Source organism: Canis lupus, chromosome 17 (assembly GCF_011100685.1).
Source record: "Canis lupus familiaris isolate Mischka breed German Shepherd chromosome 17, alternate assembly UU_Cfam_GSD_1.0, whole genome shotgun sequence".
Classification (NCBI taxonomy): Eukaryota; Metazoa; Chordata; class Mammalia; order Carnivora; family Canidae; genus Canis; species Canis lupus.
Genome location: NC_049238.1, coordinates 29,503,319 through 29,529,496, shown reverse-complemented (window position 1 = coordinate 29,529,496; position 26,178 = coordinate 29,503,319). Strand labels below are relative to the sequence as shown.

Below are 26,178 nucleotides of genomic sequence, written 5' to 3'. Positions count from 1 at the left end.
CTCCATTCTCAGCGTGAAGTCTGTTTGTCCTTCTCCTTCTGTTCCTCTCCCTGGTCTCTCTCTCTCTCTCTCTCTCTCTCAAAACAAATAAACTCTTTAAAAAAAAATTAGAACTTACCCCTTAAGGACATTGTAAAGATTGAGCTAATGCGTACAAAGTGCATTATTTATTTTTAGTAAATGCTCATAACTACTAGCTATAAAAATAATAATTGCTATTACTTGCCTCATGCTTTTTTTTTTTAAATTGTATTTATTCATAAGAGACACACAGAGAGAAGCAGAGACATAGGCAGAGGGAGAAGCAGGTTCCTCACAGGGAGCCCAATGTGGGACTCTATCCCAGGACCCCGGGATCACGCCCTGAGCCAAAGGCAGATGCTCAACCACTGACCACCGAGGTGCCCTCCTCTTGCTCTTTATGTCAGCTATATTGGACTTCTTTCAAATGCAATAAGTACTTTTCTTCCTCAAGTGTTTGAATTTTGCTTAAAAAGCTCCATTCCACCTTCTGCTAATTGATTTATACTCTTCCTTCATGTCTTAATCTGGTACATTCTCTTAAAAACATTGCAGCATTAATGTGATTATTGCCATATCCTAAAAATGGTATTATTTAGATTATTTAAATGATCTTTTTCTCCTGTAAGGAAAATGCATATATTGGCTCCAGAAGCTTGAATACAATCAGCTTACAAGTTATAATGTTACACATTATGATTTCATGTGAAAGTGTGTATAAGCTGGTTCAAACCACTCCTTTTGTTACTTCATGTCCTGCAGCTGGGGGGAAATCTGGGAAAGGAGATAACATAGATAATGGCAGAATTTTCCATTACAGAGAACAACTAACTGCAAGTGCTAAAATTAATACATACTGAACAGCAGTAGCATATTGAAGGCCTGTAGGGAAGAGGGAGAGAGATATATACTACATACAAAACACACCAAATCTTGTTTAGACAAACATTAAGAAAACAGAGGTCTCCAAAATCTAAAACAAAAATGTGTCAGACCTCTTTAACCTCACTCACCTTACTTGTTTTTCTGGCACAATGCCCAGATTTTTCCCTGTCATGTTTGGAAAAAAAAAAAAAAAAAAAAAGGTACCACTTTGGATTCTTTTGAGAACTGATTTAGTTTATATTTCAGCTATCAGATAGGAGTTTGGGGGGAGATACTGTTCTGAGCAATTCAAATCCACATGACAACTGGGTATCTTCTCAGCAAAGGCTTCACCTAAAAACCAGTACATCTCTGCTGCATGGTTGGCAGGAAGAGCCAGCTTATAAAAATGTTCTCTCCCTACCCCAAGTCCCACAACGGTTATTTTTATGTAATGGAGATACATGAATTAATTGAAATTCCATTCCTTCCTTAGAAATGGGGGCACTGTAGTTATTAAAGTAGAGAAGAGGAGGAAGATAAGAACTTGTAGGGTAGACCTTCCATTCACTGGGAATGTTAAAAGAGAAATGGGTAGAGAGGCAAGGAATGGAGCTGAGGGGGAGAAAGAAAAAGTATGTGTTCAAAAACCCATTGTTTGTTGCTTAGAGGAACAGAACTTTAAGTTCTATATTCTAAGAGAAGTCTTGCTACAGCTTCAGATGTGTATTATCATTTTAGTCTCCTGCAGTATTAGCAGTATAGATAATGAAAGCAATCCTGATTTTAGATTTTAAGTATTTCTTCCTCCACATATCAGTCACTACAAAATTAAAATTAATTTTAATTTCAAAATAAAATCTTACTTAATTAGTCAAATGTATTAAAAAGTGTTAGTCAAATAAAATGAAATTTCATTTAAAAAAGAAAATTGGGCAACCCTCTAATTTCAACCACTCTTCCAAAAGAAAATAAGAATAATAATCATAAATGATGATAGAGGAGACTTTCCCATTCTATCACATGACTATGATGTATATTTAATTCTTGAACTCCAAGAACATTTTCAAATAATGGAATGCCTTCACTTCCCAATCTGTTATTGGCTGTTTTCCCAACCTAGTCATTACCAGACTTCAAATCTCGAGAGGAAGTTTGGAGGCTGAAGAAAAGTAGAAGCAGGGGAGGCAGCAAGGAGAGGTGAGGGCAATCAGGGAGTGGCAGATAGTATAGAGGCTGATAAACAGTGGGCTATTGCATATGTTCCCCAAAGTTCTCTTCATGCCAGCACAGGCCTATCTCCACTCAAGTGGTCTATTCTCTGGCCAGAATTCTGAAAAAGCCATGAAGATCAAGTTGAAGACTTTTCTTGGAGCAGTTAAAAAGTCAGAGACCCAGATGAATGGTCATTTTGGAGAGGTTTTTATTTTTTCTATTAAAAAAAATTAAAGCAAATTCTACACCCAACATGGGGCTCGAACTCATGACCCCTGAGATCAAGAGTCTCAAGAGTTGCACATTCTACCACTGAGCCAGCCAGGGACTCCTGGACAGTTGTTGTTGTTGTTGTTGTTGTTGTTGTTGTTTTAAATAGCCACTCATTTTAATAAAAAATGAAAAAAAAAAAAGAGTAGATGACTTGTCATTTCATGGAACTATAATCCCCATCCCACATAACACACCCAGAGCAACAAAAAAAAAGCAAGCACTACAATTATCTAAATAACTGTTTAGCATTTCACAATTTTTCACTTTATTTATTTTTTAAAGATTTTATTTATTTATTCATGGGAGAGAGAGAGAGAGGTAGAGACAGATGCAGAGGGAGAAGCAGGCTCCCTGCTGGGAGCCCCATATGGGATTCCATCCCGGGACCCCTGAATCATCCTGAGCTGAAGGCAGATGCTCAGCCACTGAGCCACCCAATCGTCCCACAATTTTTCGTTTTTTAAATTAGTTATACCAATACATAAAACAACATTTTGACAGCTGCTCTCTGTGCTTCAGAAGGAAACTTTATTTTTTGTGTGACACGCTTTATTTATTATAAAATGAAATAAACAGGAAATCAGCAACACCTTCAGGTCCGAGGTTTAATGGTGAGGCATAGATGTGAATTTTTTGAAGATTATTTTAGTTCCGCTGAATTAAAAATTTTTTTCTTTTTCTTTTTTTTAAATTTAAATTCAATTAGCCAACATATACTACATCATTAGTTTCAGAGGTAGATGAATTAAAGTTCTAAGTAGGGAATGAGAAAGAAAAGAATAATTTTTGAGCCCCAGTATTTATTATTCTTATGTGTTATTCGGTTAGTCTTGAACTCTGTTACAATAATAGCTATCATTATTTGTTATATGCTCTATGTCAAGCACTATGCTAGGGTACTTCACATTTTTTTCTGTCATATAATTTTTTTTAAAGATTTTATTTATTTGAAAGAGAACATGTGCGCATGCACACACACACACACACACACACACACAAATGCGAGCGGTGGGGGAGGGGCAGAGGGAGAAAAAGTCTCCCCACCGAGGGAGGAGACCAATATGGGGCTCAATCCCAGGACTCCAGTATCATGACCTGAGCTGGAAGGCAGACACTTCACTGACTGAGCCACTCAGGTGCCCCTTTTTCATCTAATCTTCATGGTAACTTTGTAAGGTAAACATCATTCTCATATTAAAAATGACAGAACAGTGACTAAAAAAAAAGTTAAAACATTTGTCCAAGATTTCTAGATTTGGATAATTGTAGAGTGAGGAATAAAATTGAGGTTCTTCTTGCTCAAGATTGCTCTGGCTATTTGGGGTCTTTTCTTGTTTCATACAAATTTTAGCATTGTTTGTTCTATTTTTGTGAAAAATGCCCTTAGAATTTTGATAGGGATTGCACTGATCTGTAGATTGCTTTGGGTAGTATGGACATTTAACAATGTTAACTCTTCCAATCCATGAGCATGGAATATCCTTGGATTTGTTTATGTCTTCTTTAATTTCTTAATATCTGGTAGTTTTCAGTATACATGTCTTTAATCCCATTTGTCAAATTATTCCTAGGTATTTTATTCTTTCATTCCTTGTGATTGGATTATTTTTATAATTTATCTTTCTGATAGTTCATTATTAGTGTATAGAAATACAACATTTTTGTGTATTGATTTTGTGTCCTGCAACTTTATTGGATTCACTTATTAGTTCCAACAGTTTTTTGATAGAGTTTTTAGGGTTTTCTATATATAATATCATGAAATCTACAAATAAACTACAAATAGTACCTCTTCCTTTCCAATTTGGGTGCCTTTTATTTATCTTTCTTGCCTAAATGCTCAATTTAGGACTTCCAGTAGTATGTTGAATGAAAGTGGTGAAATTAGGCATCCTTGTCTTGTTCCTGATCTTAAAGGAAAAGCTTCCGGTTTCTCACTATTGAGTATCATGTTAGCTGTTGTCTTGTCATAGATGGCTGTTATTATGTTGAGGTACATTCCCTCTATACCTGCCTTGCTGAGTGTTGTTGTTTTTGAATCATAAATGGATGTTGAATTTGGTTAACATGGTGTATCACACTTATTGACTTGGAGATGTTGAACTATCCTTGCATCCCTAGAGTAAATTTCACTTGACAATGGTGTATGATCCTTTCAATGTAGGTTTGCTAATATTTTGTCAATGATTTTTGCATCTGTGATCATCAGGGATATTGGCCCACAATTTTCTTTTTTTGTGGCAAACTTATCTGGTTTTGGTATCAGGGTAATGTTGGCCCCATAAAAGGAGTTTGAAAGACTTCCCTCCTTTTCTGTTTTTTGGAAGAGTTTGGGAAGGATTGATATTAGTTTTTCCTTGAATGTTCTATAGAAATCACCAGTGAAGCCATTTGGTCCTAGACTTTTATTTATTGGGATGTTATTGGTTCCTGTTTCTACTTAGTAGTAATCAGTCTTTCCGGTTTTCTGTTTCTTCATGATTAAGTCTTGATAAGGAATTCAAAGAATTTATTAATTTCTTCTAGGTTGTCCAATTTGTTGACATATGATTGTTTATAGCAGTCCCTTATGATCCTTTGTATTTCTGTGATATAGTTGTAATATCTCCTCTCTCATTTCTGATTTTATTTATTTGAGTCCTCTCTCTCTCTTTTTTTTTCTTGGTAGTCTAGCTAAAGGACTTATGGGTTCTTAAATAGCTACCATTAAATTTAATTATGTTTTATAGTGTGTTACAAAATTTATTTCAGGGAATTGTCAGACATGTCTTTTATCAGAGGAAAAAAAAACTTTTAACATTCACAATTCATAGGAGTATTTAAATCTTCCAGATGAAAAAAATATACCATTGTGGCATTATTAGCCCATTGGTATTCTGGTAGACCTGAGAAGTAAGAAAGAAGGCAACGTGTTAATGGAAAGATCAATGAGCTAGTAGTCAGGAATTCTGGTTTCTAATTTTGGCTATGACATCCACTCAAAGCCTCACTGTGGACAAGTCTCAACTTCTTTGGACTTAAGTTTCTTGAGCTATAAAATGAGAGGATTGGGCAGTGTCTCAAAGGACACTTACAGCTAAATTAATTTATGACACAGGGAATTTGGCCAAGGCTGGATGAAACTTTTATTATACTAAAGAATGAATTCATGAAGCAGAAACATTCAATAAGTGAGAAAAGAGAGCTTGCCATCTTTATTTGCAACCAGAGCAGATACAGTGTGTTTCCTGTCCTTTCCACAAGTAGCTATGGGAAGGGATGGGGGGAGGGGAGGACAGGAACAGGATGTCCTTCCCTGACATGTCCATAACCAGCCTAAATGTTTAATTTTTTTTTCCCCACAACCATCAGGTCTGGTCTTCCAGAAGTCCATTCCACAAAACAAAAGAATTACTAATAACTCATCATGAGGACAAGATAAGGGCTTCATTTCATTATGTGTTAAATTTTTCCAGGCGCCTTCCTTTCATTGTGTTTGCAGCGTGAACTCATCGTGACATAATTTCAGGGGCTTCGGAGGATAACACTTAACAGAGAAACCCTTGAAAGGGACTTTGGTGCACCTTTGGTGGGGCTAAGCCGGTGAACCAGGGGAGAACCTGGAACCGGGACAAGTGAAAAGGGAGAAGCGCCTGGATACCTAGGACTGTTGCAGAGAAGAGAAGGGGACTTTGTTCTCTCGGGGAGCGGGGAGCGGGGAGCGTTGATCTAAAGCACTGTGAGAATTGATCAGGTGCCTGGCAACCTCCCTTTGAACGACAGGAACCGTGTCATTGACCTCTACATCCACAGTGACAGAAATAACCGACAACCAAATATCTACTGAGTTGGACTGAGTAAGAACTGCGCGGGAAAAGGTAGGCGAAAGGAGACGGAAACAACAGCCTTGGGCAGGGGAAGCTTTCCGGGGTCAGGACTGTTGCAAGACTGCAGGAGAAGGGGACTGCGGCCGAGCAGGGCTTCAGAGGCGAGGCGCCGGCCACCCAGAATATAGAAGCTGGAAGGGGGTGGGGGGGTGCAGGAGAGAGGGGTGGTTAGAGTTCTTATTCGTGGAAACTGAGCAGGCAACAGGTCTGAACCCCCGAGAGAAAACGAAAGAGGAGCGACAGCGGTAAGCAGGCATCCAGACTCGAGGAGTGGCCGCAGCCACGGGGAGCGGAGCCCAGCTAGCGGGCGATCCCCGGTCCAGCGGCCGGACCTCCGAGCCCCGCCCCGCGCCGAGCCTGCTCCTCAGCAGAACCACCAGGAAGCCCCGAGAGATGGGCAGCTCAGCCTGGTATCTTGGCGCGACAACTTCCGTGTGTGCGTGTGTGTGTGTGTGTGCAACAGGGCGCGCCGCCTGAGAACTTCCGCGTGCGAGGAGGCGGGGGGACTGGCGAGGAAACCCGCGCGCTCCGGGCCGGCGGGCGCCCCCCCTGCCCCCCCTGCCCCCCCGCCGCGCGCAGGGGCGGACCCGGCGGACCCGGGGGGGCGGGGCTGCGGCCGCGCCCCAGCCGCGGGCAGCCCCACAGGCCGCCGCCGCCGCCGCCGCCGCCGCCGCGCTCGCCGCCGCCACGCCCCGCGACTACATTTCCCAGCAAGCCCCGGGCCTCCCGCGCGCCGCAGTTGACCCATTTCCCGGCCCGTCCCGGGCTCGGCCGGCCCCCGCGCCCAGGCGGCTGCTCCCTGCTGACTGGGGTGTGGGCGGGGAGCGGCGGAGGCAGGAGGAGGCGCTGCTGGCCGCCGCCGTTGCCTCCGCTGCTGGGCGCCTGGGCAGCTCCCGGGGTTCCTGCGGCCGCCATGGACGAGCAGGCGGGTCCCGGCGTCTTCTTCAGCAACAACCACCCGGGCGCCGGCGGTGCCAAGAGTCTCGGGCCTCTGGCGGAGGCTGCCGCGGCTGGCGACGGGGCGGCTGCGGCGGGGGCGGCGCGAGCCCAGTACAGCCTCCCCGGGATCCTGCACTTCCTGCAGCACGAGTGGGCCCGCTTCGAGGTGGAGAGAGCCCAGTGGGAGGTGGAGCGGGCGGAGCTGCAGGTAAAGACCCTCCCGGCCTGGCCCTCCTCATCCCGCCTCTTCGCTGCCTTCCGCCCCGCCCAGGACCCTTCCCCCTTCCCCCCTCCCCTCCCCCCCGCTCGTCCCCTCCCCCTTTGCCTCCCGCCCAGCCCACCCACCACCGCGCCCCTTTACCCCCTTCACCTTTGCCTTTCGCTGACCCCACTTCCTCGACCGGCGTCCCATTCCCGCCCTCGATGCGTTGTTTACCCTCCCCGCTCCTTTCCGTCTGCTCCTTCTCACTCTTAACTCCGTCTCCTTTCAACTCTCTCGCCGTCCCACATTTCAGGTCGTCCCTTTCGGTTTACTAATTGGGCTGACAGTAGTTTCTGAGAGACGTCGAGCAAATCATCCTCTGCCCCAGTGAGTCCCATCCTAGGTCTAGCGATGTTCCTTGCGAAAGGTATTGGTAGTTGGCTCCTGTCTCTGGAAAGAAGGTGATGAAGACAGCACCGAGTCGTGTCCGTGGGGCCTTGACTTGAGGCGAGGAGCTCATGTTGGGCCAAAGTATCAATAGGAATATCAGGTCCTTTTTGGATGTCTGGAAATGTTTTTCTCTCTCCTCTTCCTTACCTCCTCCCGCGTTCCTTTTAGGTATTTCAGGTTCACGGATTTCGATGGAAGGACCCAGATGATCACAGTCAGGTGATGGTTCGGGGATGGTTTCCTGTCCTCGGAATCTGAAACTTGCCAAGGGTTAATTTTATGTCCAGTGCTTAGTGAGATTGGCTTGTACCTTGAAAGGAACTAAGAGGGACTCTAAAGTTGGTTACATTTCCCTTGCATAATCTGCGAGATAAAGTATATCCAGGAAGGAGCTGTTGTGGGCTCTTAGCAGAAAGTGAGGCTGATAGTTTACTGGCCCTTCTGAATTGCTAAGTGGGTTTCAGTGGCTCGTTCTTAAAACTACCAAGGCATGCACCAATTTCACAAGGAACTTAACTGAGTAGTAGCTCTGCCTTTCTGTTTTACTGGCTAATCCTGTGTGCTTAGGAAATCTGAGTATAGTTTTGGTTGGTGAAACACTTGAAGTTAAAACGCTACCCAGTGTGTCACTTTTTTTGGTAACGTGTATTTTCTTTGGCACTTAAAAAAAAAGGAGAAATCTGTTAAATAGAATCATGTGCTGGAACAGGGTGTTTTGGCGTAGTGGAAGTGGCTGTGGAAAGAGGGAGTAGACCGACTTACAGTACCTAATCGCTGCGCTTGCTGCTAGCACTGACCTTGAGGAAATCCTTTGGCCTCTCCGAACTTGTTTCATCTTTTATTTATTCAGTACATTTATTGAGCGCCAGCTGTGTGCCTCTAGGCCCTGGTATTAACAAAACTGACAGCAACTCTGCCCTCATAGAGCTTACATTTTAGTAGGCAGGCAAAGTCAGCAAATGCAAGTGTATAATATACTGAACCTAGTGGCAACTTGGATGAGAAAAATAAATCAGGCACAGGAAATAGAGTGCGATAGGGCAGCTATTTTATTTTAGATGTGGTCGTTAAGGAAGGCCTCTGGGAGGAGTTGAATGAATCAAGGCAATGACCCATAGTTATTAAAATTTTTTCTCTTTCTTTATTTCTACAATTGTATGTTTATATTCTTTGGCAGCTTTTTTATTTCTACTGTTAGGTACTTCAGTATCTAGTCTATGATATTTGTAATTTTTCTCAAAATAAATGTGACCATAATATATAAATATTATATATTTATAAATAACAAGCAGACTTACCTGCCTTTTCTAATTTATTAGTAATTCACTTTATTAGTAATGTGTTCTGTAAATGGGCTTGTGGATTTCAGACTTCAAAAAAGTGTGAAAGGTAGGCTTTAATTTTTGACATTATTCAGGTGTGAAGAATGATTTTTGTATGTGACTGCTTAAATTTTAATTTCCAGTTTAGGGAAGGTGAGTCACACTAATTCGGTCAAAAGCAAGATAATTCTTCTTACTTGTAGAGGTTTGGGAATTTCCAGCTCCTCTCACCCCTTGTCAGATCTCCCAGTGCTCCTCATCCACTCCTCCATTTTAACTTTTCAGTTTACCTGTGGTATTAATTGTAGTCACTCTTCAGTTTTATTTTTTCTTTAAGATTTTATTTATTTATTTATTTATTCACGAGAGACACAGAAAGAGAGGCTGAGACACAGCAGCGGGGAGAGAAGCAGGCTGCATGCAAGGAGCCCTATCCCCGGACTCGATCCCCGGAATCCAGGATCAGGCCCTGGGCCAAAGGCAGACGCTCAACCGTTGAGCCACCCAGGCATCCCTACTCTTCAGTTTTAAACACACACACACAGGCATGTGGGCACGCTACTTCCCGGGTTATTTATGGCAAATGTTAAAGTTCAAGTAGGTTTCCCATTGGTGCTCATCACCTTGAAGGCACTACATTTTTACAGTATATTTGGTTTGCGCTCAGGTTAACTTAAGCATCTGTGGAGGAACGTTAAACATTAAAAATGTGTCATATTTTCTAGACAGACAAATATCATGTATTTTTGTTCTGCTTTTGTATTTTGGTGGAGAGAGTTTGCAGGAATCTCACAATTTAAAATATATTTTTAAAATCATTTCATCAACATCATTAAATATGAACATCTCCTTTCATTTTTCTTTTGCCATTGGAATTTTCCTAGAAAAAAATGATGGGAAGTAAGAGTTGAATGAATGATGATGAAATTTGGATCAGTTAGTGTGCCCCTTTTGATTTTTTAATCTCTTCTCAAGCCATTAACACCAAAGTCAACAAAAATACGTTTAAGATTGTCTAATTTCTCCCTTCAGGAACCTGTCGGTCCTGCTCTTTCAGATTGCCAGGGCAGAGTTGTGCAAGCCAATCCAAGTTTTCATCTACCTGGCCTGCCTTTACCACTTCCTCCCTTCTTCAGGTCTTGGGAGGAAGGAACCAGCTATGTTGTGCCACAGACTTGTCATTCCCCTCCTACCCTCACCCTTTGCCCATCTTGGTTAATATAGAATTCTCTTTATTTTTGATAATCTCTCTCCCGCCTCATTACCACCATTCAGATGAAAATAGGTAATTTATGGGAAAAGAATGGTTAGGATTATTACTGAGCTTTATATTTGTGAAAGGAAGTAGAGTTGGAATACTAACCATAACATTTGAGATAATTTTCTATATGTGAGACATTGAGCTAGATGACCTCAAAAGAGCATGCAGTGAAGGAGTGATAAAACAAGCAAGATGCAGAAAAATCAATATTTATAGCTTTGGGGGCTTAAATTTTCTTAGAATAGCATTGAAGAGGAGAGCTAGCAGTGAATGGGGAGAATAGCAGGAAGAAAGAACTTTATAAGGTAATGAGAACTTAATTTGAAACTACTGACTTAACAGAGAGCCGGCATATGAATAAATAAAATTTATTGCCCTTAGATTTTGAGTGCGTGTGTAGTGGCGGGGGGGGGGGGGGAGGGCGGGGGCTCTGCCATTTACTTGGAAATGCTAAAATTGTGTGAAAAGATGATATGATTGAGTAGCTTAGGGCATGTGGCACAGAGACTGTCTACCACAGTGTTTATTAATCTGTATTTTGGCATTACTGATTCATATTTTCATTAAACAGGTTTTTCAATCACCTGCTTTATGTCATCTCCTGTTCTAGGCACTTGAGACACAAGAGTGATTAAAATAGGGCCTACTTTCATGCAGCTTAAATTCTGGAGGAAGGCAGACAACATACCTATATATACAATGTATTGGATGGTAGCGAGCACCATGATAACATGGTATAAGTTGGATATGAAATGCTTGAGAGGATGGACTGGGGCTTAACTGATGAGATGCCATTTGAGCAAGACTTGAAAAGGTGAAAGAAAGTAAGGAAAGAATGTTCTAGGCCCTGAGAGAACAGTAGTGGGAAGGGAGCATACTTACAATGTTTGAGGAATAATGAGGCACATGTGGCTAAAGAGAAGAAGCATGGAAGAAATGACAGAGATACTGGGTCTTGCCCATTGTAAGGATCCTTGATTTTACCTTTGCCAGATGGGCAACTGTTGAAATGTTTTGAGCAAAAGAGCAATACCATCTTTAAAAGGAACCCTTTACAAGGATTTAGAATACACTTAGAGGGAAGACAAGAGTACATGAATTAGGGAGTCTAGTTAGGGGGCTATTTTAATCATCCAGGCTGGAGATGTACTAAGGTGGTAGTGATGGAATAGATGAATATATATTTTGATACATTTTCAAGATATAATGGATTCCAAGTACATTTTTGAAGATAGAAACCAACAAGATGGGGCAGCCCTGGTGGCTCAGCGGTTTAGCACCGCCTTCAGCCCAGGGCCTGATCCTGGAGACCCAGGATCGAGTCCCACATCGGGCTCCCTGCATGGAGCCTGCTTCTCCCTCTGCCTGTGTCTCTGCCTCTGTGTGTGTGTGTGTGTGTGTGTGTGTGTGTGTGTGTGTCTCATGAATAAATAAATAAAATCTTAAAAAAAAAAAAAGAAACCAACAAGATATGCTGAAGAATAATAGAATGTGCGGAAAAGAGGAGTCAAGTATGATTCAAAATTATTTTGACTGAGTAGCTGCAAAGGACTGTTAAGATTTACTTAGCGTTTAGATGGATACAGCACTTAAAATGACAGTTTATTTTGTGATATTATTTACAATTATGGTGAGGGAGAATGTGGCATAGACCTGGTTTCAATCTTTTCTCTAAGACTTACTATTTTACTCTATGGCAAAAGTGGCAAGCAAATTCTGACCTTTGAGAACCTTCGTTTTCTCATGTATAAGGTGAAGATAATAAACTACCTTGTGAGAATTAAATGAGATGTTTTAAAATACCTCAGAGAGGGCTGGCACAACACAAAAGTGCTGAATGGATAAATGGTATAAAAAACATGATGTTAAATTTGCATTCTTTTTTATGTCCTTGTCTCCAGAGAAAAAAGCATGATCTTTAGAGCTCTTCTAAGGCTAGAGCATGTAAGTGCCATCCTGGACCAGGCAGTCTAATATTCCAGGTCTGATGGTGGTGCTAAAGGGTGTTTCATAGGAGTGAATTGTTGCCTTTACCGTCAGCCTCACGACATTGATTGTATACTTCAATTCTATTTCCTTTCCTTATAATTTAATATGCATCTGTTATCTTGGAATTTGTGTAGATTTTTCTGAGGGTGTTTATCTTAACATTGCATGATGTCTTGGGTAACAAATCCTGTATATTTACTAACTACTTTATAAAACTGATCTTTGGTTTTATTCAGCTCTTTAAACAACATCCTTTAAACTTGGAGCGGGTGAACTCCACTGTGGTATGGTATAATTTTGTACACAGGATATTTCTCAGCTTTAGCTCAATTTTAATCTGGGGAAACTTTTAAAATAACCCATTCCCTGGGCTCTACCTCAGACCAATTAAATCAGAATCTTAGGATTTAGGGCCCTGGGTATTAGTATTTTTTTGAGCTCCCTGGTAGTCCTCATATGCAGCAAGGATTGAGAACCACTGCTTTAGTTGTTCATTTCTGATTTTACATGTATAGTGTGATGATTTTAACACATGTATTAGTATTCCAGATATGGATGGCTTTTTATAGAATTTGGGATATAATTTCTATTATTCTTTCTGATGATAGCTAGCATATTATTTTTAGCCAGTAGAATATTATAATTTGATTCACCTCCCTCTGACTGAGAGAGATAATGATAGAATAATCTTTGAGCTAGAATGAACTTTGGAAACAATTCAGCTGCAACTTTCTTTTGTAGGTAAAGTGAGGCCCCACGGAAAGGGTGAATGACCAAGAATAAAATAGGTTTTATACAAGCTATCACTTAAGTCTCCAGATACCTTTACATTTTTTTAAGCCCTTTCAGATATATTATCTTGCTTTATCGTAGAACTTTCTAAGATAATCAGTCACACTAATGCTTATCATTTTTCTTTTTATTTGAAACAACAGATATGGATATTTTACTCTGTTCTGTTGTCTAGCTTATTTTATTGGCTACATTTAATGTTTTATATTGACTTTGGTGTTCTTTAGTTTTATTCTGATTATCAGGATATAGTTTTTGTTTGTTTGTTTGTTTGTAACATTGTTAGGCTCCTTGAAAAATCTGCAAAATCCTCAGTCATTATCTTTTTAGATTTCTGCTCCTAACTCCCTTTTCTTTTGGGTGTCTGGTTACATGTATCTTAGACATTCTTTATCTGTTTATTCTGATTTATCTTCCAGTCTATTAATTTTCTCTTCAGTTGAATCTTTTAAAGCCAGCCAATGAATTTCTAATTTTGATTGTTATTGAAGTTCAGTTTGGTTCCTTTTTGAATCTACTGGATCTTTTCTTAATAGTTTCCTGTTCCCTGAAGATATTTTCAGGTTTTATTTTATTTTATTTTATTTTATTTTATTTTATTTTATTTTATTTATTATTTTAGAGAGAGAGAGTGTGTGTATGGGGATGAGGGGAGGGGAAGGGGAAAGGAATTTCAAGCGGACTCTGTGCCAAGTATGGGGCCTGACATGGGGCTTATCTCAGGACCCTGAGATCATGATCTGAGCCGAAACCAAGGTCAGTTGCTTAACTGACTGAACCACCCAGGCACCCCAAGTCATCTTTTATTATTTAAACCTAGTAAGTATAGTTATTTTATAGTTGGTATCTCTGTATTTCCTATTTCTGAGGTCTTGAAGGTACCTTTCTGTGATCTTTTGTTTTTGCTGGTACTTGTTCGTGATGATTTGTTTCTTTGTATGCATGGTTATCTTTGTGTGCTGCTTGTGGTCCTTGAAAAAGTGTAAGACTAATCTGAGGTCTCAAATAAAGGTATCTTCTTCAGAAGTTCTTTGTGTTTGCTTCTGGTAGGTTTTTGGAGGCATTACCAATCCAGAATACTATTTAAAATAAATTCATTGCTTGAGTTGCTTGACCACCCTGCTGATGCAAATTTTGGTTCCAAATACAGTTGAGAACCAGGGTACTTCACCTTTGCCTTGAAGGTATAAGCTCCTTAGGGTCTTAGCTAAATGTGAGGCATGTCACCTGTTAGACTTTTCACACTGGATGGTTCTGGTCTTTGATTTTTGCCCTTGGGGTCCTGTAAGGCTGAAGGTTTGTTCCATTTGGCCATACCCAAAGGGCAAAAGTGGCATTTGTTTTCTTAACTAAGTTTTCATTTTCCCTTCAGCTTTGGCCAAATAATTTCTTACTTCTTATCAGCTTTGCCTTTTAGATGGGTGTATAAATGTCCAGAATTTTTAGCTGCTTTCAGTAGAAGCGTTAATTCAGGACACGGTTACTGGAAACTGAATTCTCTTACTTTCAAAAATGGACAGGCATAGTGCAGTAATTGTGGAGAAATATCATTGATAGTGTTTCTTTATTAAGAGAGATCCTAATTTAGCCCCAAACTTTATTTACCTTCTAAGTCTTCTTCTGAGTTTCGGTGGTAGGAGAGGAGACTATAACTTTTCTCCAAAATCTTGGTAACTTAAGCAGAATTTAAAACAAACAAACCCTTTTACTAATCGGCCTTTGAAAGTTGTTTGAAAGTCCAAATAATCTGGAATAATTTCCCTTTGTCAAAAGCTTATTCTCTTCTTGATTTTAGCCATACTTTTTGATTGGTTTATGAGTGTTTTTAATGGTGTCTAGGTTTCAGTTCTGGGCCATTAGAAATAAACTTGCCCTTGGGATCCTTAGAGTTTCTTGCTTTGGTGGTCTATTTGACAACACAATCTATTGCCAATCATAATGTGGCTGTGGAAAGTATGGGTCTTAACTCCTCATTTCCAGTATATAATTTCTTGAGGCCTCATCTTTGTCAATTGTGAATTCTAATATACTCACGGAACAAGAGTAGTTGTAATTTTAAAAAGATCAAGTATGCAAAGTATGTGACCCATAATAGGTTTGCTCTTGCTGGTTGAGATTTCTATGGAGAGAATGCTTTTAACTGTGTTATTTATTTAAATTAAATTTTAGAAACCAAGATCTAGTTTAAGGGATCCATTTGGCATATAATGGCTACTTCGACTCTCTTTGCCCTGCTCTTAGTGGTTTAAAGACAATAAACTGACAGTATTGGAAGTAAGGGACAGGCCAGAGAGGTGTAGAGTAATAGGTGATAATAACTTGTAAACATTGAGGACTGGGGATAGGAATAGAGGATACTTTGGAGTTCAAGAGAGAAATCTGAGGCAAGAGAGAAGCTGGGGAAGGAGGTAGAAGAAAAGAAGAGACCGAGCAGAGAGTTAGCGGGAGCAGACAGAAGCAGGAGGGAGAAACTGCTCACATGAACTGTTCTTAATTCCTAGAGCATGTATTTTTGTTTGTTTGTTTGTTTTTGAAATATTTAAATTCAATTTGCCAGCATATAGTAATAACACCCAGTGCTCATCCCATCAAGTGCCCTCCTTAGTGCCCATTTTATCTGTAGTCTTCATTTTAGCACTTATAATTGTAGAATTCTAGGGCACCAACACCCTCCCCCCAGCACCCTTTTTTGGCACCCCCCCCCCCCCCCATATCTCTACTCTCAATTTTCTGTTCTCTTCATTAGACTAAGAATATTTTACCTCTTGAGGGACCTTAGATCTTCAGTAGTCTTCATCCTTTGTTTTATCAGTGGGGCCACAGAGAGAGATGAAGTAAGTTGTCTTGTGAGTTGGCGGAGATTTAGTTTAGAACCCAAGAGTCCTGCTACTCTGGCCCGGGCATTGTTCTCCATATCACATCATATCCTTTTATCAGTCCCTCACCCTGTGTAGCTTCTGCTTCTGATCTGAAGTAGCCAAGTGGATTGCAATATTGAGATGATTAATTATGCTTTGAGTAGCTGTCATAATATAAATTCTTCTCATATTTTAAACTTTTCTTCAAGCAGAACAATTTAGTGAAATTACTGTATTTTAAGGGACTCAGGAAAGTCTTCAACAATTTATGTTCCTCAAAAGTGTTTAACATTGTGTCACTCTAGTTTCTTTTAATAATTTTATTTTTGTGTAGGGAATACTAATATAAGATGTTTATTTCTTTAAGAAAGTCTGCAAATTTGGATTTTTTTCAGCTTGTCCTGCGAGTAGCCTAATTAAGTTCTCTGTGTGTATGTGTATTGTTTTTTTAAAATATAGTTAGTGTTTATTGACCATATATCAGCTTTTGTGTAGTGCTTCGGTTATTAGGTCATTCTCAGCCTACATATTCTTTTTTTTTTTTTAATTTTTATTTATTTATGATAGTCACACACAGAGAGAGAGAGAGAGGCAGAGACACAGGCAGAGGGAGAAGCAGGCTCCATGCACCGGGAGCCCGACGTGGGATTCGATCCCGGGTCTCCAGGATCGCGCCCTGGGCCAAAGGCAGGCGCCAGACCGCTGCGCCACCCAGGGATCCCTCAGCCTACATATTCTATTTGGACAAAATAATATGTCAACTCTGTATTTACTGTTATGCATTAAGGTGTTTGAAGAAATAAAGTCACTTTCTTTGACAGACTTCATTCTGTGTAACTTTCATTACAAAAGTACCTTATCTGAAAAGGATGATGGAATATTAGAAAATATTGATAAATGAGGAAAATTTATTGTTAGAGTTGGCTAAAAGCAGTATGGCACAAGGAAAAATAAGATTTTATTTTTTTGTAGATAAGATTGGGAGAAAAGTAAAGGAGTAGAAGCCCTGGAATTAAGAAGAGCTTTGGGAAATATTGGATAGGGTTGGGTGGAAGAGGTATTTTGGGTGTGGCGAATAGGTTCTTGGCATAACTGCACTACAGAGATTCAAGGAAAGGGCGGGGGGAGCGTTACATACAGGTTCCATTAGCACTCATTTACATGGGACAGAAATTGGATCCAATACCAGCATATCTAGTTGGGAGAAAAAAACAAGATGTCAGATTCCACAAGAGTGATAGCAGGTTCACCTAATGGAAAATTACAGCCCAGTCTGGGACTTGTTCTTATTTTTTTTGTTGTTTGTATTTCCTCAATGAGAAGGTTAAGGAGTCAGCAAAGGAGCCTAAATTATATACACAACCAAAACCTGCTCCCGAGGAATGTGGATTCATATAAAGCTAAAAGGGAACAAGGAGGAGCCTAGAGATCTGGGTCAGTACACTTACTGAATTTTAGATTAGTTGGGGAAGATGGACCATGGTCCCAGTACTTGAACCTGATACTTATCTTGTTTCCCTTCCTTTCTTCTTTATCCTCCAAAAATAATAATAGCTTTTTGTTATTGTTGGCCTCTTAGCCTGTGCTGGGTACAGTGCAGAGTACTTCATATGTGTAATCTATTTTATTCTTTGCAAAATTCTTTGTGGGAGGTATTACTACTCATTCCCTAATTCGTGGATGAGAGAGGATAAATAATTTGCCATAAGAAAAGTTTGAGTGATAGGCCTGGACATGGTAAATGGAAGGAAGTATTTTGACATTTTTCTTGTTCTCTCATGCTTGTCAGTCAGTGTAGAGTTGGGGTATTTTTCCCTCACTTGTCTGCCTGGTGATTTCTTATCCTCTTCCAAGCAAGATTCAGTTTCTCTTCTTTGGGGAAAACCTCTCTGACCTCCAGACATAATCATGCTCATGCTCCCCCAAAAGCTTGTATGTATAAGACTGACACTATCCTGACCAGTGGTTGGGCAGTTAATCCTGGTTGAAATGATACCAAGTCACTTAAGTTAAAAATACATAAATGTATACTCATTTGCCACTGTAAGACCAAGCCCACCTGCTCTTCGCTTTTTTTTTTTTTTAGAATGTTGATTAGAATTGTGTGTTGTCTTTCTTGAATAAACTACATGTAATTGTTTTGTGATTGCTAATGCTAAAAACTAATGCATGGCTTGTGATCTCTAGTTTTGGTTTTCCTTGAGTATACAGTGTAGAATCATGGATTTTTATGACTTTTCCCTAGTCTTTTACAGTTGTGTCACCAACATGTGACAGCTGTATTTTTTGTAGGTCTTTGTTGTCTTGTCTTTCCAAAGCATTTAACTTAGTCTTTCTTTTCATACCTGTGTTTTATTGCTTTATGTAATATTTAATTGAATTATCTAATCAAAGCAACAAGTGCAATTGACATAAACAGGTTTGGGAGGAAACCAAGTTGACTCTTGGTGAGCTTATACAACTTGACTGAGATAACCGCAGTGGATGGGTGAACTATAAAGAAGAGCATACTCCAGCTGTGAATATTTAATGTGCCAGGGCATTGGGCAGTGTTTTACAAAGGGACTGAAGAATACTGGTTAATCCAGAGGTTTGGTTAAGAGAGGATTAGTGGTGGGAACTTCTTTGTCTTAGTTATACCACCCATCTCGTACTTTCCATATTTGTTTGCTCACTAGGTTCTGAGTCACTTAAGGGCATTTTTATCTCTCTAAGGTCTAGCAGTTACTGGCACCTTAATAAATGGTTCTTAAATCATATATGAGGCTACATTGTTACTGAATATTTATTAAATATATGTGTTTTGAATATGTATATCCTGTCTCTCAGGTAAATTGTGGCCGTAACGGCAGGTCTTGTGTCTCAGATATCTTTGATATTTACAGTGTTTGTCATATTTTGTGAGTGTATGATATATGGCGGTATGTAGGGGAGCAGTGTATCTGTCCCTCTTGCTGCTAGCTAGTTCTGCCTTATGGCTACTCCTGGAAGGAGACTTTGAGAGCAAGTAGTATCTCTATTCTGTTGTGTAGAGCATTGCCTAGGCCCTGCCACGTCATTCTGACAGAGCTCATTTTAGGGATGCCACTGGCTTCATAATTGCAGCTTGATGTTAGCTGTAGCAAATGGTGCTTGGGCTTTGGTAGTTGTGAGTGTAGGCTTGTTTTCTTCTCCCTTTGTGTGTTGAAACACTGACTGCCAGGAAATGTCTTTGGCATCATGTCCTGAAAAGCCTTTATAGTCAACAGGGTCAGATAACATTTTTTTTTTTCTTTTCTGAAACTCATGCCTTCAAATTTTATATATGTTTCTTATTCCTTCTAAATAGATAACGAATTGAATATTATTTTCTGTGAGGATAAATCTGGCTTTAAATTAACTGTGTGGTTTTCATTACTTTGTTCTACTTTTCCAATTTTGTTTATAGTTGCATTACTAATATATTGTGATTTTAAACTTTTTAAAGCTCTATTACTTTAATAGAATAGAAATGCCGTAGTTTTCCATAATTTAAAATTCTGCCTTTTTAATCCCTAAGCTTGCTTCTTTTCATCAAAAATTGAAGTTTAGTTTCCTAGGTCCTTATAGCTAGCCAAGTAAGTGAGAATGAGCACAAAAAAGGCTAAAGTATGGAAATACCAAAGTTGCCAAAGCCTCATAGAAAATACATTACGGATAACAGTGGAAAACAAGCAGATATAGTTCCATGTCACATGGAGCTTATAACCAAGTGATGATTCTCAACTTTAGATAGACCTGAGTCCATTATGCCATGGTGTATTACTGTGGCAATGCCATTTTAGTTTTTCCCATGTAAAAACCAACAAAACCAATAGTGACAACAAAAGAAACCCCTTTCTCAGCTCTCTTATCTGTTAGTACTGTCATCCTATCTTGTTCTCTCTCATTTCACTGTTAATTTCTCTGTACAGACCACATTTAGTACCTTTGGTTTTTTACTAGTCTCATTTTCTTCCTTCTCAGTTTCTTTGTTCTCTTTCTCTCTTTTGGGTTACTAGTTGATTCTTTTTGTATAGATAGCTGCCTTATAAAATTACATTTCTAGGTAGTCCTGATCTTTTTCCACAGTTACAATTCTGCATGTCTGATTTCTTGCTAATATCACCTGGATGACCTGCTATGACTTGAAACTCATGCAGCCTTTCTAAATTCCTTCTCCCAAGTTGCCTCTCCTCCCCATACTCAGCTCCTAATTTACCCTTTCTAGAAAGAAACCCAGATTTAGCTTTGAGTCAGTGTTTCACTCTTGTGTCCTCACTTTCCCAGCTATGCATCTGGTTTTGTAAACTTGATTTAATATTTTAAATCCACTTTTAATAATTTAATTCTTAATACTATTGTTAACCTAGTTCAGATCCCCATCACCTCATACCTGGATGACTGCAGTAGGGACCTTCTTAATTTTTATCTCTGGTCTCTCCCTTGGCCAAGGTAATTTTACACAATATTGCTTCTCAAGCTTCTAAAATTAATAATGTGTTCAAGATATTTTTTTCTTTTTGCCTGTAGTAGGTTTCAAATCTCTTCCATGATTAGGATGTTTATATTTCCTACCTGTTAAGGTACACTTTCTAAACCAACATAGTTTATTTAATCTTGCTTTGCACATAAGTCATGTTTACTTTTTTTTTTAAATTATTGCTCAAAAGTTTTGTCATTCTGGAATGTACTTCCACCACCTCATAATTTGTATTCTTTCAGATTTATATATTCTTTATTCAAACTTAGTTTAAGTCCTATTTCAACACAAAGAGGTTTTGGTTTTGATTGTTACTTTTTTAGTACTTGCTTTTGTCATTTGGCAATTAGGGTGTGCTATCTCTTACTGTTTACTTGCTTTTTATGAATCTGTTCAGTTAATTTAACAAACATTTATTGAGCATCTGCTACACGCAAGTGACTGTTCTAGGCATTGAGGACAGTCCCTGTCCTCTTGGAGCTTTAGCAACTTCCTCTGTACCTTACTATTTTTTAAATTCTAACTCCTATCATAGTATGTGTATGTGTATTAACATTATGTGTTAATAATGATGATATTATAATTGAGTTCAAATTCGCAAGAAGGAGCCCCTGACTAATAATACAGAAAAAAACCCTGCCTTGCTGCTGACCAAAAAACACTAATAACTATAGAGAAAAGGATAATTATTCTGGATGGTGAGGATATCTTTTGGAAGGTGGCTATTATCTTGAATTCAACGATAATTTAAAAAAAAAATTAGCCAAAGTAATACTGCCTTGGAAGATATTAATTCAATTGTATATAATTAGTCTCCCATGCAAATTAACAGAATGCAAATAAGTAGAAATTAAAAAAAATACTCATTGTCTTGGGATCAGGACTTAGTTTTGTTTTCCCCATATAATCTTCAGTTCCATATAATCACAGAATGTTAGACTCTCCCCATGTAGTTGAGGAAACTGAGGGTAAGAAAAGTAACTTTAATAAGATCACACAGATTAGTGAGAGAACCAGGAGTAGGAATCTCCCAACTTCCACATCAAAGAACATTGAACATTGAATATTTGTACAATACAGTTCAATAATTGGTGTTTATAGTTCTGGTCCTGAGTTATCAGGAAAAATTATGTTCCTGGCTTATTTTCTTTTTTTTTCAAAATGAAAGTAGGAATTTATTGATCATTAAAAGTCCGTATGCATCAAAGCTTAAATGGTTTATCTCAGGTATTTTTTATGTATGTCTAATAAGTTTTTTCTATTTTCCCTACTCTGTGTTCCCTTGTTTATTTGGTTGAATAAAAATGGTTACTTTGATATTTTGACCTGATTTTTTGTATACATATTTTTTATGATGTTTGAAAATCAGGTACTTATTAATAAAAGCTTTTTTTTTTTAAATAAAAGCTTTTTTTAATAAAACTTGACATCCCTAGTTAAGGAATCTATGTTGATTTTTTAAAAATGTTTTTGTAGAGGTCCCTGGGTGGCTCAGACTATCAGTTAAGTGTCTGCTTTAGGCTGAGGGGAGGATCCCAGGGTCCTGGGATTAGCTCCCCACCGGCTTCCTGCTCAGCAGGGAGTCTCCTTTGCTGTCTGTCCCTCCCACTCCATGCCTACACATGCTCTCCTCTCAAATTAAAAAAAAAAAAAAAAATATATATATATATATATATGTATATATCTTTAAAATGTTTTTGTAAGTTTGCTGTAACATGGATTAGAGAAGAGATTTAGAGCATGAATCACTGACTAGAAACCACCAATTTTTCTACAAAAAAGAAAGTTTTAATCCTTACTTAGAATTCAGAGTTAAACTTAGACTTTATTTTTAGAAACTGCCTAAATTTTACATTTAGCAGTGTTAAAGAAAACCAGAGCTGGACATAGTTAAGGTAGTACAAGCAGATTTTAATCAAGGGCTACTGAAATATGAGGAAAGAGACCTCAGTATAGAACTGGGCTCAATTCTGAATACAACAAGAAAAATTAGGAATTTATAGCCAAAGGGGTTGGGGCAGTGGGTGGATGTAAATTATGAAGAGGAAGCATCAGGATTAGGGGGATTATGGTTAAACTGAGAAGATTCTTGCTGAAGGCCTGCCAGGGTGACCACATGTGACCTGCGGTATGGGAGGGGTGAGGAAATTGATCAGATGTTAAAGGTGGTGAGATATTGAAGGTGACGGATTCCTGCCACACTGATTTAGTTATGATTGTTGCTAAAATTGGGGGATGTGCAGGTGGACATGGAAGTCCAAAGATCTGACTTAGTCAAGCAAACTGGCTCAGAGGAGCCTAACTGAAGTTTGGTTGAGAAGAGAATCTTTGTCAGAAGAAATGATTTCTGGGTGCCTGGATGGCTCAGTTGGTTAAGCGTCTGCCTTCGGCTCAGATCATGATCTCTGGGTCCTGGGATTTAGCCCTGCATTAGGCTCCCTGCTCAACCAGGAGCCTGCTTCTCCCTCTCCCTCTGCCGGCCACTCCCCTGCTTATACTTTCTCTCTGTCAAATATTTATTTATTAATAAATATTAATAAACATATATAAATATAATATATATTAATTGTATAATTAATTTATAATTAAATAAATTAAGATTATTTAATAATCTTAAAATAAAGAAGAAGAAGGAATCATTTCTTAAAGATAACAGTAGGTGGTGGAGCCTGAGTGGCTCAGTCTGTTAAGTGTCTGCCTTAGGCTCAGGTCATGATCCCAGAATGCTGAGCTTCCTGCTCAGCAGGGAGTCTGCTTGGTCCCTCTTCCTCTGCCTCTCCACCTCGCTCATGCACACATGCTTTCTCTCTCTCTCTCTAATACATAAAATCTTATACATAAAATAAGATAATACATAATACATAAAAAAAAGAATAGGTGTATATATATAAAACACAAGATATTGAGAGAGATAAAGGGTAGAAAGAACGCCTTCCTCTCACCAATCCTTTTCACAAACCTACTATTTAGAGATAAATTCTACTAACAATTTAGTGTGAATCCCTCCAGAATTTTATGTATACACACATAAACATACACACTTGGGTTTTTTATTGAACTTGCATTTACCTTGGCAATAATTGTTCATTGCTCTCTTGTTTAATCTACTTATCTATTTTAATGTTCATTCTTTTCAATTCTCCTTCCATTTTTCTCTTTGTAAAATATTTTTTCTGTACATGTGTTCTTTCTTTACAAAAATCAAATTGTGTCATTTTTTCTTTTTAAAAAGATTCATATGAGATATTTTCTATATATTAACTCCATTACTTTGAACTGTTTGAGAATTTCCTTAACATAGTAATGGTTTGTTGGGTATACATAAACCTAATTTATCTAAGTTGCCAATTGCTTTTGAGAATGAATGCCCTTGTCTGCATTTATGCTAGCAGTGCCTGATCATGTCTAGAATTCTACTACTTGCTAGTCTCATTAAATATAAAGTTATATCTCCTATTCATATTAACTTGCATTTTTCTGATTATTACAAGCATTAGAACAAGCATCTCTTTCAGCTTGTCAGCCTTTTGGGTTTCTTGTTCTCTAAATTTCATATTCATATGCTTTATGAGAGCATGGAATATCTACTTATATTTACAAGTGGGATTAGTTTTTCCTCTTTTTCTATAATTTATTTTTGGTAATTTTTTAGGTTAGTATTACAGTTTTAGCAAGAAAAAGAATGCTGGTTTTATTTATGAAAGCTAAATAAATCCAATACTTGTAAAGTAGGTTAAGATGAAGTTATTGGGATTTGTATTTATATTAGGAATATTACTTAAAATAATAGGCATTGTTTTATGTAATGGGTTTAATTTTTAAAAAGCATATTTTCTGGATCTCTTATAAATGAATAAAAAGAATATATATATACACACAGACACACAGACACATAGAGATATCTACATATATATCTATAGACACACATATACTTGTAGCTAACTTAATTGATTTGGGACAGGTTATGGATTTGTGCATGATAATCGAGATTACCAGATTACTTCCAGATATATTTGTAGTCTGGAAGCTCAGGTGCTATCTTGCCAACTGCCTGCAGGGAGTGCCCACCTTAATAGTAAAATCAGCAACATGTAAACTTACATTTCAGTCTTATCCTCCTTCACTACAAGGTCTTTAAATTTAACTCTGTAGCATTTGTGTTTTCTTCAGATCTGTTAGTATACACATTTATGTTTTAGATATGATTGGTTTGCATATAATTTATTATTTTGTGTCTTTGTGTGACAATGAAATGAGTCAATAAAAAACTTATTTAGAAAAATATAACCTAAGAAGAACTCAACAAAAGATAAGTTTCATTAATTTCATTTATTTTCATATATGTAGAGTTGTAGTTCCTGTTCTTTCAGTAATTATATAACCAAACCAGATGTCAGTTTTGCTTATCTGTCTCTGCATACAGGAAAGTCCAGAAGAGAATTCAGGAAACTCTTCACATTGGTTATCTCTAGGTAGTGGGATAGGGGTAAAGGAATGGATTTGTTGGTTTTTTCTTTGTATGTTTATATAAAATTTGAATTTTTTTCCATTTTACAGTATTTTTTTAATGAAAAAAATTTTAAAAAGCAATAAAAATACAGCTTATTGAACTACTCTTCATGAGTATTTCATGGTTCTGTTATAGGACAATAGTCAACATGACACGAAGTCAGTATCTTAAAAGACTTATTCCTTAAAGTAATGAAAATACTTTTTTCTATTTATTTTAAAAAATTAATAACACTCAATACTAGGCAAGATGTGTTAAACTTTACTCTCATACATTGTTGTTGGTATTATCAAATGGTCAGTGTCTGTCAGGAAACAGACTTTGACCTCGTATCATAATTCAGTTTGTTGCAGTCTTTCCCAGAGAAATAAATAATATCCTTAAAGGCCTATATGGATGAAAGGCAACATACTGAATGGGAGAAGATATTTGCAAAGAACATATCCAATAAGAAATTAGTGTCCAAAATACATAAAGAACTGATACAACTCAACACTCAAAAAACAATCCAATTAACAAATGGGCAGACAGCATACATAGATATTTCTCCAAAGATGACATCAGCTGGCCAACAGACACATGAAAAGGTGCTCAATTTCACTCATCATCAGGGAAATGTAAATGAAAACCACAGTGAAATACCACCTCACACTTGTCAGAATGTCTAAAATCAAAAACACAAGAAACAACCAGTGTTGGCGAGGACGTGGAGAAAAAGGAACCTTTGTGCACTGCTGGTGAGAATGCAAACTGGTGGAGCCCCTGTGGAAAATAGTATGGAGGTTTCTCAAAAAGTAAAAAAACAAAACAAAACAAAAAACAAAAAAACCCCAACTATCCTATGATCCAGTGATCACACTCTTAGGTATTTATCCCCCAAAATACAAAAACACTAATTCAGAGTGATACATGCACCCTTATATTTATTGCAGCATTTCTTACTATAGCCAAATTATGGAAGCAATCCAAGTGTGCATTGTTAGATGAATGGATAAAGAAGTTGTGTGTGTGTGTACACACACACAGTGGATATTATTCAGCCATAAAAAAGAATGAAATCTGCAACAACATAGATGGATCTAGAGAGTATAGTGCTAAATGAAATAAGTTAGAGAAAGACAAATACCATATGATTT

General features: G+C 38.4%; 1 protein-coding gene across 3 annotated transcripts in view; it reads left to right on the top strand.

Annotated features, from left to right (window-relative positions):
- The first annotated feature begins 6,088 nt into the window (after positions 1–6,088).
- Positions 6,089–26,178, top strand: part of STRN (striatin) — a 95,967-nt gene continuing 75,877 nt past the window's right edge. The window contains exon 1 of one of the 3 annotated variants that reach the window (XM_038561267.1): positions 6,089–6,230. Coding sequence is in view for 2 of the 3 variants with exons in the window: in XM_038561265.1 (XP_038417193.1) it covers positions 7,153–7,386 (234 nt within the window). In the remaining variant the exon portion in view is untranslated. Of the gene's footprint in view, positions 6,231–7,043; positions 7,387–26,178 lie in introns of those variants that run through there. The other 2 variants (XM_038561265.1, XM_038561266.1) reach the window with 2 other exon arrangements.